The 15776-nt window shown below is 49.6% G+C and overlaps 1 protein-coding gene across 1 annotated transcript in view; it reads right to left on the minus strand.

The window, feature by feature from the left end:
* Positions 1-771: 771 nt before the first annotated feature.
* The window catches only part of ZFHX3 (zinc finger homeobox 3), a 181580-nt gene continuing 166575 nt past the window's right edge, over positions 772-15776 (minus strand). Inside the window, 3 exon segments of the mRNA XM_075765694.1 lie at positions 772-3802; positions 3804-5076; positions 9958-15438. Of these exon segments, the coding sequence (XP_075621809.1) occupies positions 3493-3802; positions 3804-5076; positions 9958-15438 (7064 nt within the window). The 3' untranslated portion in view covers positions 772-3492.

Genomic DNA, 15776 nt, shown 5'->3' on the forward strand with positions numbered 1-15776 from the left:
CCCCCAAAAATAAAAACGAAAAAAATAGTCAAAGCTTTGTGTTTCACAGTGGGCAGTATCTCAGCGCCGACCGACCGACCAACCAACCGACCAACCCAATTTCTGCTTCTATTTAAAAGTTTAATTTTTCTTTTTAAAGCAAAATATATTTCCACGAACAGCGAGTGTGCTGGCTTGTGTCAGCGTCTCCCTCGCCTCCCCGCCTGCCCCCGGGCGCGGGCGGCCCCAACACACACCTTGCGCCTCTCTTTATTCTCAATTGTATGAAACTTTGGCCATCTTCACCACTTAAAAAAGCTTTTTAGTAAAAATAAAACAGAAACCCGCTCAATGCTAAGTTTAAAATCGTCTCCTCGCGCCATGCCCGGCCCCGCTCCGACACTCCTCGGAAAGGCCACGTGTGGGCTGGGGGTCACATGGAGGGTCCCAAGCGCCGACGTCGCTCCCGCAGCGTCCCCGGGGCGGCCGGCGGGTCATGGGGCTGCGGGGTGTGAGGCCGGGGCTGGCTGGGCTGGGGGGGCCCGGGGGGGGTGTCCGGGGAGGGTGTCCGGGGGGGCCCAGCATGGCCCGGCCCAGCACGGCCCAGCGCGGCCGATGGGACGGGGTGGGGGGGTCCCAGCGCCGGCCCCGGGGCAGCCGGGCTGCGAGAGGAGGAGGCAACCTCGCACTGAAAGTCTCTAGAAACATTTAGAAAAAATACAAGGAAATGAATTTATAAAACCTTTTAGTGGGTGGGAAGGAGAAGGGGGAAGAAGGAGAGAGAAATTGCACTATGACCAAGCAATATAATTAAAAAACCAAAACAAAACAAGACAAAACAAAAGGATTTCCAAAAGAGACCTTGCGGAATTGGACAGATAAAGCTAGTGTTAAAATTGTTAACTTGTATCACGCAGAGAATCAAAAATGAAACGAACAAAAAAATTTCTATATGATACAGACAGAGTAACATACAACAGTTAAATGGCAAAAAATATATATATATATATATTTCATAGAATTACAAACAAGATAAAATAATGGAAAACAAAAACTGTACAACTTTAGAATTTAAAAAATGTTCATCTCAAACACGGGGAGAAATACAAGAACTTTTGTTAAAAGAAAACAGTTTGTTAAAACAGCAAACGCTTTTTGTGTACTTGTTTCCGTTTTTGACACCTTATGCTACAACTGGGTACTGGTAGGAATATTAGATGGTACTCTCTTTAGTATCGTCTACTTAAAAAACAATTAAAAAAGGAATTTGCACTATGCATTAGCCTAGTTAGAAATATGTACAACAGTTCAGGATCTAGTCTTTCATCCAACTAAAACCAAAAATCCATAAAAATAAAAGCGTCCCGCTAGAAAATGAACCCCACGTTCGTCTCTCGAATACTCCAGTCTCTCACAGAGTCGACGAGCGGCTTCAGCACGGGGAGGAGAAGCCCGGAGGTGGCGGGAGGAACCTGTGTTCACAGTCTTCGAAGTTCCCTTTTGAAGCAGGAGGAGGATGAAGATGATGGGGAGAAGGCTCTCGCACTTTCGGGGCAGAGGAAACGGGGGGGGGGGGAAGAGATTGTTTCTGTTGACATTTGGCTACGGAAGTGAAACAGCAAGCATCTATTTGTCTCCAAAATCTACATTTTAGCAGCACAAAGTTTTCCTTTCAAAGTCCGGACCGTGAGAGATGCATGCGTGCGTCTGCGTGCTCCCAAGGCAGGGACGGAGCTGGACGGGGCCGCAGAGCCGGGCGGGCTCCTCGCCTGCCTGCGTGTGGCTCTGAGCCGCGGCACTCGCCCTGCCCGCCGCGGGGGAGAACTTGGAAAGAGAAACCTGCCTTTTGGTGCGCTGGGTTTTCGCTAAGAGTTGTCTCTCTGCTTGCAGAAGAAGCACAGATAACAACCTGGGTACTTTTTTTATTCTTTATTTAAACTTAGACTTGTTTGTTTAAATCAGAAACAAATTCTCAAGTAAAAAGAATCCTTTTTGCTCATTCTGCACCAGTGGTGAAAGGGTATGTCTTTGGATTTTATTTAAAGCATGAATTTTCTTTAGAGAAAAAAAAAATGTAACAAAACCTTTTTTTAAAAGAAGGAACAGAGTGCAGCCTAATTACACAAACAGAAACAAATGCTTATAGTTCAGGAACAGAGTCTTTGAAGCATTTACAAAATGAGGAAAAGAAGAGGGCAAGAGAAAAAAAAAAAGAGGAAAAATGGAAAATAAGAAAGAGATAAGTGCACAAGGGTAACAGACATAGGTAAATCGTATGTATACGCCTTAAAAAGTTTCAAACCCCCAACAAAAAATATTCTGCAAGGGATCCTACTGACCCCCCAAAACCCTTTGAACTTCTTTCTTTAGTTTTTATAAAATAATTATGCAACCACCCTCTAAGAAATGAAGGTAGCGACCATAAGTGGAAGATTACAGGATGGGGGAATGGGGAGTAAAGGTACAAAGGGGAGAAAAGCTTAGGCGAGTCAATGGATTGCAATCTATCTGGCTAGGAATGAACAAGACAACATCAAATGAGAAGCCGTCAGCTGGACCATACAAAAGCTAAATGTACACAAAAGGGTTTTTCTTTTAAATCTACCATACTGCTTCAGTTCATTTCCAATGCAACAATCTACTCAACACCAAAAATGGTCATATCTATCATAAATACAGAAAGTCAGTTGTTTTAAAACTTATTTTTTAAGCTCCGAGTCCTCAACACTCTTTGTGTGGTTTTTTTTTTTTTCTGAAAAGTGGGAGTGCTTAACTTTTCCCCTTGAAATTGGCTTCAGCAGAAAAGCTACCCTTAAAATCCCCGAAAAGCTAAAGCAGTTCACATTGTTTTTCTCTTGAATACTTTCTGCCCATTTTAAATTAAAAAAAAAAAAAAAAAAAAAATCAAAATCCTTTTCTGGAACGAAAATGAAACAAAACAAAAACCCCAAAACAAACGAAAGAAATTATATATATATATATATATATAAAACAATGATTCTGAAAACAGAACAAAGTGTGAGCGATTGACCTGAGAATAAAAAGACATTACATTTCTTTTTTCTTTTAGCAAGCCATTGGTATCTGAATGCTAAGATAGCAAGAAATTTAAAACTGTAACAAGGTGGGCTGCTTTCCCATACAGTGCATGCCGGCCTCTGCTGTGCTATCGACGTGGGGCGTTATTGAAAAGGGGCAATATACAAGGGGCTCAAGCTCCGAAGACAGTAAGGAGGCAGCACGGGCTTTCGTCTCCCAGACCAACAGTACCTTCGAAAGGACAAATGTAACAGATTTTTTTTTTCTTTTTTAACTTTTATTTTATTAAAAGGAAAGGAAAAAAGAAATGTAAAACCCACCGGCATCGTTATATGGGAAAACAACCCACGCTTTTTCTTTTTTCTTTTTTCTTTTTTTGGTTAGAAGCTTTGGAATTGCAGTTAGTCTATTTTTGAAATTGGTTTGTTATTAACTTTTTTATTTAAATTCATTTTCATTGTTCATCTTCAAAGCTTACAATCTGAAGGTGTCCATTCCTATGCTAGCTAGACCACTGTCCTTAGGGCAGCCGGGGTCCCGGGGCCCCTCCGCCGGGCTCGCCGGTCCATCTGACTTTTGGCTAAGATCCGTGTCAGACTCCTCCGAATAGTCGTCTGTTGGCATCGAGGGCTGAACCCCTGAGGTGCTGCATGAACTTGAGGTAACCGTTGAAGATGAGGAGAGAGGAGGGAAAGGCGGCGGCGGCGGCTTCCCCGGCGGGGCACGGGGGGCTGCCGGGGGCCAGGGCTTTCTGGAGGCGTGGGGGGAAGCCGGGGGGGGGCCGGGGGGGCGGGGGGCTGTCGTTTGAGTGAGCGGCCGACTGCGAGGTAGATGCGGTGCTGGGGTCGGGGGGGCAGGCAGAGTGAGGTAATAGACTGGGGTGCTCTTTGGCGTTTCTTGCTGCTCTTGTGATTGTTCGGTGTTTGTGCGGGGCTGACTCGAGATGCTGACTGAGGGCTTCGTCCCCACACACCGTGCTCTCGCACGCCACGCACTGGTACGAGCCGCTGCCCTGGCCGCTGCCGGTGGGCACGTGAAGCACCATCTCTTGCAGGTTCGCCACAGACTGGCCGAAGAAGCAGAGGGACTTCAGGTGGTCGCTGGCCGCCTCCTGGTCGCCGAAGCCCGCCTGGCACTTGCGGCAGACCAGCTTGTACTGCACCTTCGGGACGATGAAGGGGTCGCAGAGGGAGTCCGCGCCCTTGCCTTCCGCTTCGGGCTCTTCTTGGGGTTTGGGCAGGAGGGGGGACACCTCGCGGGGTGCGTTCTTCTGCTCTTCTTGCTTGGGGGGTTCTTTGGCAGGGTCTTTGTCTGGGGTGGCAGCCCCCGCAGGGACGGGGGTTTGGCTTCCTTTGGGCTGCTGCGCTTTCTGCTGCTGCTGCTGCTGCTGCTGCTGCTGCGCCTGCCGCTGCTGCTGCTGCTGCTGCTGCAATGCCTCCTGCAGACTCTGCTGGTATTGCTGGTACTGCTGCAGCAGGGAGCCGGGGGACAGCCCCAGCAGCGCCTGCGACAGCGCGGGGCTGTAGGGGAAGAGCCCCTCCATCCCATACATGGGCTGCAGGTACCCGCTCTGCAGGGCGCCGGGGATCTGCGGGGCGTAGTAGGGGGAAAAGCCGGGGACAAAGTAGGGAAGGAACTGGCTCGTCAGCAAGGTGGTGGGGTCCGAATTCAGGGCGGCCTGCAGCGCCTGGAGCTGGGCGGGCTCCACCGCGTACTCCATGGTGGGCAGTGGGGCTGAGAGGGCGCCCGCCGGCGCCTCCCCCTTCTCCTTCTTGGGCCCTGGCAGGGGGTCCCCCTTCCCCTTGGGTGCCTTCTCCTTCTCTTTTGCCTTCTCGCTCTCCTTCTCCTTGCGCTGCGGCGGGGGCGGCTGCTGCGGCTGTGGCTGCGGGGTTGTTGCCGGTGGCTGCTGCGGGGCCACGGCCGCTGTGGCTTGTGCCGGGGTGGGTGAGCTCAGCGCGGCCGGGGGCTGCTTATTTGGTAATCCAGAGGTGGGGAGGCCAGGCGAAGGGACGCTTGTGCTGGGCAGGCCCATCAGGTTGGGTTTGGGAGAAGTTAAAGCTGCAAGAGGGAGGAGAGAGAGGTGAGGAGCCACTCGGCACTGGGCAGGCAGAAAGCACAAGGCGGGGTGACCCCAGGCCACCCCACAACCGCCCCTGCACCACCGTCTCCTCTGCACGAGGGCAGTGACCGGCCCGAGCTCACGCGCCACAGCAGCGTGGGTCAGGGAGATCATCCGCTGCTCCCGCTTCCTCTGGGATAACCGTCCCGTGCCATGGGGCCGTGCCTCGGCAGCCCCCATCACCCGTGGCCAGCTCGGCCGCACTGCCCGGCGGCACCGAACGTGGTGTCTCTGCCGAGCACACCCACCAGCCGCCCAGGATGCTCAGCATAGCGGCTGTTTTACTGACCCCTCTGAAATTCCCCAATGATTAACTGCTGATGTCAGGGACAGGCACTTCTACATCTGCACTAACTGGTCCTTTCGTAGAAGGGATGTGCTATGCCAAACGGCCATAACGCTGGATACTGTCGATCTTGTTAAGATCTCCACAGATTAGAAAGCCCTGCTCATGGCAACTGGAGAGGACTGAACAGGCTAAACCTAAGTTATTTTGTCTTAATGAGGCTGATGTTCACAAATCCACAAACTTCTGATGCAACCCCTTCCTTCCTTCCCTCCTTCCAATGCAAGAGGCTTTGGGTGCACAGCTTCTGAGTAATTTCAGAGTTTATGCGGTATTCAGACATGCCCCCAGGCACGTGTTTTGGGTGGAACTAAAAGCGTCGTGATGCTTCCTCACAAAGAGGATGCATTAATGGTGGCATGTGAAATCTGCCCATCTTCCCAACAGCAGGAATACCCAGTAACAACACAGCCCCCCAGTGCCGATTTCTACTCTCACAGCTGACAGCAGTTGGGGGCAAGAGGAGCGTGGCTCCCAGAGTCACATCCGTTAGTCACGTCCGCTGCAGTTGGCAAATGTGCTCCTAAACAGGAACGTTCTGCTTGGGAAGTCCCTCAATGCCATTTGGGAAAAAAAAATAAAACAAAACTCTAACGTTCTGCCGGTGCAGCCCTGTACGCTCCATGGCCCCGGAGCCGGGAACCTGCTGCGGGATCCACCCTTGCTGCAAAACCATTCAACAAAATCCAGCCTTTCATTAAAAAAGGCAGAGTCCTTACAGCTGTGACGGTAAGTGCTCAGAGGCGGTCTGAGTATGAACAGTCGGACAACTAGGAATCAGCCATGGAGGCACAGTAACTTCTGTTTTAGGGTGTACCTCTTCTGTGATACATCCAGTGGGAGGAGAGGAGAAACGCTCCTGTTGGGGATGACCTGGGGCATGGTGGCAGCTTAAAGCCTTTTCCAAGGGGAAGCATGCCAGCAGGGCAATCGCTGTGCACCGGGCAGGCAGTGGTTCCTGGCAGGGAAATCCAGCTGCCCCGGGGCTCCGTTGCCTTGCAAAGGCGAAAGAGCGAAAAGAACTCAAACACAGCCAGGGTCCGGGGCCAACAGCTCTGTCTGAGCTGCCGCTGTCCCATTTATCCTGGTGAGGTCTTCGATCATCATAATCGATCCTGAGGAACAAGTGTAGGCAGACTCAACCGTCTCATCCCTGCCACGAGCAGGCAGCCCGATGCCCAGGTCCTTGGCCAGAGCAGACGGCAGGACCTGGAGCAGAGGCTGATGGAGGGAGCACAAGGTGTAAAGTCTGTGCAAAGACACACGTGCTCCTCAGGCTTCTGGACACCAAGCCCCAGATGGCTGCCTGCACAGCTGCATCGCAAGAGCCCGTCACTTAACCATGCCCTGTAAAGTTGGTGTAGCCCAGAAGGAATCCGTACTTCTCAACATACACAGGGACCGCTTTCTTACAGCATCGTGCTCCCAGCAGCAGCTGGCAGCTAAGGGGAGCAAAGCACTCTCCAAAACCTGGCTGCACTACACCTGGGTATAAACAGCTCATTTGTCTACAGCGCTGCATTCGTCCACTGACGCCAGAGACCTGCACCCAGCGCTGCCCTCCCGAGCAAAGGGCAGGAGGCCGAGCCGCCGTGGCTCTGCGGAGGCCCCGAGCCTGGGGAAGAGGCAGCGCCGGGGGGGCTGGGAGGAGGGCGGCCAAGAGCCGGGAGAATTCAGCGATGGCTGATGCAAAGCCCTTCTGGAACCTGCATCTGCTCCTGATGCGGTATCGAGACAATAGTGATTTGTGAAGGTATGAAGTGTATGAAGTGAGCCTCCACGCAGCAGCCTTACAGATTTCAGATAAGGGCATATTACGGATAGATGCTATTGAAACTGATGGTCCCTAGTTGAACAGTCCCTGAGAGGTTCAAGCATAGGAGCAGCAGCTAATTCATAACATTCCTGGATGCACAGCCTTATCTGCTTCGACAGGCTTTGAGCTGAGATGGCCTGACCTTTGGAGCTTTATCTAAAGGCCACAAATAGTCTGTTTGACTTTCTAAATAGCTTAGTCCTGTCTAGGCAGTCACTGATTGCTTTTAACATTCATAGTATGTAGCCCCATCTCCCCAGGACACATACCGGTGTCTTGAGAAAAATAAAAGCAACAATACAGATTGAAGTGCAAAAAAGTAATTTTAGATCTTGTTATAAATTTGGGGTACTAAGTAAACAGCACAGAGCTATCTGCGATAGGCTGGCAAGATAATTTCCCCAAGAGATCCTATTGGCCTAGTTCTGGCCTCTGAAATGAGATCTTTGGTAAGAACAGAAGTATCGCATGAAAAAGTCCTGGCATGCAAAGATGCCCTTCAGGCATGAAGCTAGGACTAGATTAAAGGAGCAGGAATGGACGGCAGCCCTGAACAGAACAATTTCTAACAGCAACTGTTTTTAAAAACAGTTTAATTACAACAACCTACCCTACAACTACAGTCAAGAACGATTTTACTTTCACTTTGGGGGTCGTGGGAAGGGTGCTGTAACTATGCAAAAAAGCGTTGCAGCGGCCCTAACTCCCAGCAAAAAGCTTTTCCAGATTCCAGAAAACTTACTCTCACCTTTCCTGTGCTCTGATAGGACCCTCTGACACGGACCATGCTACAAGGTAATCCCCTCTGCTGCTTTGCTGGAAAAAGGGATCTTGACTCCAAGAGAGTGGATCGTCTTTGGGAAGGCCAGAACCCAACAAATACAGTGAGATTTAACTCTTTTTCATTTGTCAACAGAACATTATTTCAGAAATGAGCAGTAATGGAGAAAAAGGTGAACACAGCTGCTTCCGAGGGGAAGAGAAAGATGCCTGTTTTGAGTCAGGGGTCTCTAGTGCTCTCCTTAGGGTGTTATACCCAATGTCACTGCAACCACACACGAACTTGAGGCGCTAGTGATGTGATTCACAGCGAGCAGCTCTGCAGCCAGTCTCCCTGCCAATGTCAGAAGGGCTGTTCAAGTTCCACGTGGCTGCTCACACCAGCTACTATCCTTCCGTCTAAGGCTTTGATTTGCTTATCCAAAGATTTACCTCCTGGATGACAAAAGAAGATGGCAATTTTATTAACATGACACAACCATGTTGCTTGGCAGCATCTGCACTGACTTTTTCAATCTGTTGAAAAAGAAACTTCAGAGCCAGCCTGCTGAATAAAAGCATCAGAAAGTCTTTTTGGAGACTGATAGCACTCAGATTTCTGATTAAGAAGCCAGTAAGATGCCCAGATCCTATTTAGGCTTCACACTGTGGAGTATAACTCATCATCAGTCAATTAGTTCAGTACAATAAGAGAAAGTTATCATTTCTGGACACTGTCTAATAGCGGTAGACCTGTATTGCCACAGCGTAGAAAACAACAGTGCACAGCAGCACACGGTGGTAACCGTACCAGGCGTTACGGTGTCACGGGATTTCCAGCCTGAGACAGACTCAGCCTGTTGCCAAGACAAGACACCGGAGTCAGTTCTCGGGATATCTCTGTAAACGTAGAGCAGCCCTGGTGAAAGTCAACTTGAAGGGAGATCGTCAGAAGTAAACAGAGAAGTCTGCCAAGTGAAAGCAGGTCTCCTAGAGAACATCAATTACTCTGTCATGAGCGGCAATTCAGACACAGGCACGTCTCTGGGATGCCAGGGATGTGGCGGGGGTGAAATAAGGCCCTTGGATCAAGTTTTCTAGGTCACTGCTAGTCTACTGAGCAGTATCTTCCACTGCCAGTGTTTGCTACACGTCTTATACTTTCCACCTGTCCACCGGGTACAACGGAAAGGCGTATCCTCAAAAAACAAAGTCCAATGTCTGGGATTGGGCCACCCAAAGGATTATGCCAAATTTCATTTTTATGTAGTATTGTTAAGAAAAATCTTATTAAAATACAAAGTAGATTTGTCCCACGACTACACTGTTGTCTGTTGAGAAGGTACTTTCAGGTCGTGCCCAGCTGTTGCTCAAAAAGCAATCCACAGCTGCACCGGGATTTGCCCTGGAGGCTACCATGAGGACGTTACATGAAGATGCTCCAGGTTTCTGTCACCAGTGATACCAAGCACATCACACTTTTCCCTAGAAACAGTTCAGAATTATTGAAAACTTGGGATGGCACTACATAAACTGAATTTAAAAACAAAAGGAAAGGTATTATTAACAATGCATTCAGCACATTAGTCCTTTTGCTGTTCTATTTGATAAACCCTCTGTTTTTCATTTCCTTGAACATGCTTCAGAATTTTTAGTCTGTGTTAATGAAACACAGAAACACATCATGTCTAGATCTTGCTCTATTTCAGACTTTGCTAGAAAACCCGAGCTCAGGAATTAAAGATAAAATACCTATTGCTTATTTGTTGTCAAGTAAACATGCTTGAGTAAAGGGCCCGGTTTTCCATTCTCAGTCATACTCAAGGGAACACCTGCTTGTGTGAAAGATGCATTAAGTTAAGCTGTGTCTCTGAGCAGTGTGACAATATCCATACCCACCTGTGTTGGATGGAGTGAAGCCTGGTAAGGACGGGCTGTTGAGGCCTGGGAGCAAGACTGGAGGGATGCCCTGTAGTGCTGGGTATGCAGCAGGAAGGTTAAGAGCTTGCAGAGGGGTGTTATCGAACATGCCCTGCTGTTGAGCTGCCAGACCAAGAACCTCATTGGCTTTTTTGATCCGGTCCAGCTCCTGCTGAGCCATCAACTGACGTACAGTAGCTGGGTCAAAATACTCCTTTTCCTTATCCAACTGGCTTCCAATGGTTTCTTTAACTTTGGAGATATGCTGTTGAGAGAAGATATGGTCACGTACAGACAGTCGAGCGCTGTACTTGATGCCACACAAAGTGCACTCTGTTTTGGGTCCCTCGTAACTTGTTTGGTTTATACCAAAATGCTTGGCCATGCTGAGTTTGGACTTCTTCTCCTTTGCCCTAGCATTCTGGAACCAGACCTGAACAACTCTCTTTGGCAGTCCAATGTCATTGCCCAGGACCTCACACTCCAGCATGGTAGGTGTCCTGTAGTCATTAAAGCATGACTTAAGAACTTTTAGCTGGAGATTAGTCATCTGAGTGCGAAAGCGTTTCTGTCCAGGCCGATCCCCGCTCTCTCCAGACTTGCTGGCTGAACCACTTGCACCAGGGCTGGGTGAGCAGGGGTCTGCAAGGCTGGATGTTTCGCTATAGTCCACAGTACCTTCATTATCGTACTCTTTGCTGTAAAAGCTGGGAGCTGGGCTGACCAGGCCAGAAGACAGCCGATCTTCATATTCAGACATTGCTATCATGGCAGCTTTTGTCAGACCTTCACTGGGTCCCGATGCTGATTTGGTTTCAGTTGCAATCCCTGTTGCACTATCGTTGTCTGCATTCCCTTCATCTCCTGTTGTAGTGTCTGTGATTGCAGTGTTGACAGAAGAGCAGTCATCGTTGTCCAGCTTTGTTTGGTCAAAGCTCAGATTGACCGAGGACATGGAGGGACTCTCGAAGTCTTCTATCCCTTCCACCTTAATGGAGGATGGACTCAGGAGAGTTCGAGGTGACAGTTCCATGCTCTTGTTCACTGGGGAGAGAGGAACACTCTGTCCATCACTGCTAGTTGGTGGCATGTGGGAAAAGCCTGCTCCATCAAAGATGTCTCCCTTCATTTGGAGTCCCCCATCACAATCTAAGAGCATAGCAGACAACGTCAAGTTGTATCCAGCTCTCTTGGCCTCATGCCAGTGACGGGATCGGATATGAGCTTCAAGAGCTGTCTTTGCTTTAAAGAGAGCTCGGCAGAAGGGACACCGTCTATGGGCTTGGGCAGGCCCTACAGCTCTGAACTGCCCCTTCCTTTCCCGTGCACGGGTGTTCTGAAACCAGACTTGCACCACGCGTTTCTTCAAGCCCACTTCATGTGCAATGTGGTCCAACATTTTCCGTGTTGGGTTGGAGTCAAGCAAGTACTTCTGATAAAGAATTTCTAGCTGCTCTGGGGTAATGGTTGTCCTTAGACGTTTATCCCTTTGTGGTTCTTCTCCTCCCGTCCCACTGTCATTTTCCCCAGGGCTTGCACTGGCCTTTTCCTCCAGCTTTCTCTTCAGTGTGTTCATTGTGGATGTTGGAGTCGACGGTGAAGTGGCTGAACTTGCTGGAATCTGTGGTAATGTACCAGATAGCAGCTGGCTCGCAAGTAGTGGATTACTGGGATCAAAAAGCATGAACGGCATATCCAGTGTTCTGTCCAGGAATGGGGGGTGGATGAACTGGTTCTGTGCACTCAGAAAATGAAGCTGCTGATGCTCCTGCCAATGCTCAAAGGAAGGAAATGCCAGCTTACACTGGTCACACTGGTATGGGATTAGCTGAGGAGGTAGGTTTGCCAGCTGTTGAGGGGTGGATGTGTGAATGGGTTTGAGGGAGAGATGTGAGAGCTGAGATGGACTTGGGCTTGACTGTGACAAGGAGCACTGAGGGGGCTGAGGAGGGGGAGGCGGCTGTTGCAATGAAGAGGGGGAGGATAACTGTGAAATCTTTTGGTGTGCTGAACTTGTCTTTTGTTCTCCTTGGTCCTGTTGCTGCTGACACTCTTGCTTTGGTTGCACTTGCTTCTCTTGAGTTTGGTTTTGCTGTGTACTTGGAGGTTCAGGCTGCTTTGGTTTCTCATCTGTAGCTTCTACTTTAGAACTATAGGTGGAGGAATCATCTGCCTCTGCTGTGAGCTGCAGAAAAGCTGAGGAGGTTGCATTGGCTGAAGACGTAGGTGTGCTGTAAGCTTGCGAGGGCATTGGTGTGCTGCAGGAGGAACTGGTTGGAGTCAAGAGCTCCATTGCATCCATAGAGTCTTCATTCTGGCTATCATCCTGTCCATCCTCATCCTCATCTTTGTAACAAAGCTTTTTCTGGTGTTTAATGAGATCAAAAATGCGCTGAAAGACTAGACTGCACTTTTTGCATTGATAGTTCAAGTTGCTTGTTCTAATATACCTGTCATTTGTAAGCTCTCGTCGTTCCCCGTCTTTGCCTTCTCCCTGATTCTCATAGTTTTTCCTAGCTTTTTGACGGGCATTCTGGAACCACACCACTATAACACGCGTTGGGAGGTTCAGCAAGTTAGAAAGCTGCTCAAATTCATCATCCTTTGGATAAGCATTGGCATCAAAGAAGTCCTGCAGGACTCTGAGTTGGTAGTCAGTAAAGCGTGTCCGGGAGGACCGCTTGCTTCCCCAGTACTCCTGCTTTTGAGGTTCTGGAGAAGGAGGCCGTGAGTCTATCTTCAGTTCTTCTAGGCTGGTAATGGGAGGATTACTGAAGTTGTATGGGGAATCCTTGTTGCGCTGGCGTTCTTTGAAGAGAGTGTTTCTGAACCAGTGCTTGATCACTTTCTGGGGCAATCCAGATTTGTCCGCCATCTCTTTGATCTGTTCTTCACTTGGGGAATTGTTAATATCAAAATACTGCCGAAGGACTCTGAGTTGGTCGTCGGTGATTCGCGTCCGTGGCCTCTTGTTCTGCTGCTGCTGGAGAAGGCTAGGGTTGAGCTGATGCTGGTACAACTGGGCCAAGTCGGCAGGCAGAGGGTCTACGGGACCCAGCTGGGGTGGCAGCTGAGCAGGTAACGTTTGTAGTGGCATGGTTTGCATCATAAGTGGTGAAAAGATGGGGAGCTCCATTGGCATGGAGAGCTGGGTGAGTGGCACAGATGGCTGGGCTGGTGCAATTGTAGGAGAGGTAATTGGTGCGGCAGAAGTAGGAATGGTAGGAGTAGAAGCCGGCTGAGGAGGTGCTGGAGGGAGCGGAGGTGGGGGCGGTGGAGGTGGTGGCGGTGGCTCTGGGGTCTGAGGCCGTAGCGGGTACAGTTTGTCATAGTGTTCTCTGTATTGTTTGGCAAATCTCTCTAACTGCTTAAAGGGAAAGTAATGTTGGTGAACATGCTCTTGGTGGCTCTTCAGGATGAGGATGTTTGAAAAGAACTTGCCGCATGTGTCACACTCAAGCTTTTCCAAGTTCTCGCCTTGCTCTGTCTTCCCGTTTTTCTTCTGCACCTTCTGCTTGTTCTCGTTATACTGAATGACAAGCTCAAAGCCAAAGTTTTCCAGCAAGGCTTTTGTGGCGTTCCCTCTTGCATCAGAGGCAATACGCGGAGGCAGTAAGGAGGGCTCCGAACTACTGCCTGGTACAAAGTCCTTCTTCTCTTTGGGCTTTAAGTTATCAGGCAGAGACTCCTTAGACGCTACATTATTGTCTCCCCTCTCCGCACTGTCCCTTTCCCTTGGGGTTTCCTTTTCTTTCTCCTTCACTACGGATTTATTCTTCTTTTCAGGGTGCTGGCTCTGCTGTATAAGGACGGAGTGAGGTTGTGACAAGGACAGCTGACCTTGCTGCTGCTGTAAGAGCTGTGGATGGCTCTGTTGAGGGAGCTGAACTTGAGCCTTCAGGTCCTCCAGCAAACTTGGACCTGTACCAGTCAACGTCAGCGCACCACTGGTGACAGGCAAACTAACTTCTGGATTGAGCTGGAACTCGGCACTGGGGATGTAGAAAGGAAACAAAAGATGCTGCTGTTGCTGAAGCTGCAGAAGGGTCTCAGTGGTCATCGGAAAGTGAGGCAAAAGTGCTGGGTTGAACAGCTGAGACTGCAGGAGAGCAGCTTGCTGCTGCAGTTCTTGTTGCAGATGGGCCTGGACTTGGGCCTGTGCCTGTGCCAAGGTTTGAGCTTGCTGCTGCTGCTGCTGCTGCTGCTGCTGCTGCTGCTGCTGCTGCTGCTGCTGCTGTTGCTGCTGCTGCCTGGATGCAATCATGTCTGCCAGCTTCTTTCGGTTTACCTCTTTGGGCTCCGAAGGGGAGGAGATATTAGTGCTTACGGGGTTACCTAAAGGAGGAATTCCCACATTGTCACTGGATACCTGGTTGAGGAGGCTGGGAATGGGAGTGGTGCCCGAATTGCTTGTGTTGGTGGTTGTAAAAGTATTACTGTTGCTAGCGCTCACTGGACTTGGCGTGGATGAACCCAAAGACAGACTGCTGCTACTGCTGTTGCCAGCTCCGTTACTACTGCCGCTGCCCCCCGCCGCCTCCAGCTTGGCAGCGCGAGCCTTGGTTTGGTGCAGGACAGACCTCATGTGGATCTCCAGGGTTGAGCTCTGACTGTAGGCCACGTTGCAGGTGTTACACTTAAAAGGTTTGTTGTCTGGGCTGCTGGTAGGTTCGGGCTGCCCAGTAGCAGACTCCTGGAGGGCTCTTTTCAGTTTATGCAGATGAGAAACTGAATTGTAATGGACCAGGAGAATGTTCTTTTGCGTGAAAGACTCCTTGCAGACTGTGCACTTGTAAGGGCGAGATGGATCTAGGAATTTCTCCATAGTGAAGTTAGGGCCCTTCCTGAAGGGTAAGGCCCTTTTTGGTTCTGAGCCAGAGTCCTCTTGCACTGAACCCGAATCGCTACCTGTCGGGCTCTGCTTATCTTCCAAATCGCTCTCCTCCTCCTTATCTTCCTCGACTATTATAGTGTGGTCTTCTGCAAGCGAAGGATCGCCCATAGCGAGGAGGTCCCCATTGACCAAGAGACCACCATACAGCTGCTGGATGTCGGCCTCGCTCAGCTCCAGATGGCTGGTTTCCAGGTGCTTCTTCAGGGCCTGGAAGGTTCGAAAGCTGCGTTGGCAGAGGCAGCACATGGTGGCTGCCCGGATGACGTGGTACTGGGAATGGAGCTGCAGCTTCTCAATGGTTTTGAATGCCAGGCTGCACTGGTTACAACGGTACTTGTAGACATGGCGATCGGACACCGGCAGTTGAGGTCGCTTTGCGTGAACTTCATTAAAGTGTGTCTGCAGGGCTGCCGAGCTTTTGAACACCTGGTTGCAGCCCTTCTTCCAGCAGAGGAAGCCGGAGTCCTCCCTGGCAGAGCTCTGATCAGACGGAACGGGCTTGGGGTCTCCGCTGTGCTCTACACTTTCTGATGGCAAAAGACTCTTTCCTGGGTCCTCAGAGATCTCTGTGAAAACAAAATCAGAGCAAACCTGAAAGTTACACCAGCACACAACAGCTGATCAACATCCTTTTTTGTCCCTATTATGTGTTTTTTTCTCTGCAAGACGATAGGTATTTCTAACATTTCTCCTTTATCTTCATTCATTTATTTTAATATCAGCCCATTACCCTCACCATGGCCCATTGCATAAACTTACACAATTTACTTTCTTGCCCACTTCGAATATCTGGAAATTATTCACACACATACATGTTCCCTTAGTGCATTTATCACTTTTAATTCTTCCTTTTAAGTGAAGGCCATTCAGCCACCCATCTGTCTTTGCTGTTTTTCTTTGATGT

The sequence above is a fragment of the Balearica regulorum genome, chromosome 13, assembly GCF_011004875.1.
Source record: "Balearica regulorum gibbericeps isolate bBalReg1 chromosome 13, bBalReg1.pri, whole genome shotgun sequence".
Taxonomy (NCBI): Eukaryota; Metazoa; Chordata; class Aves; order Gruiformes; family Gruidae; genus Balearica; species Balearica regulorum.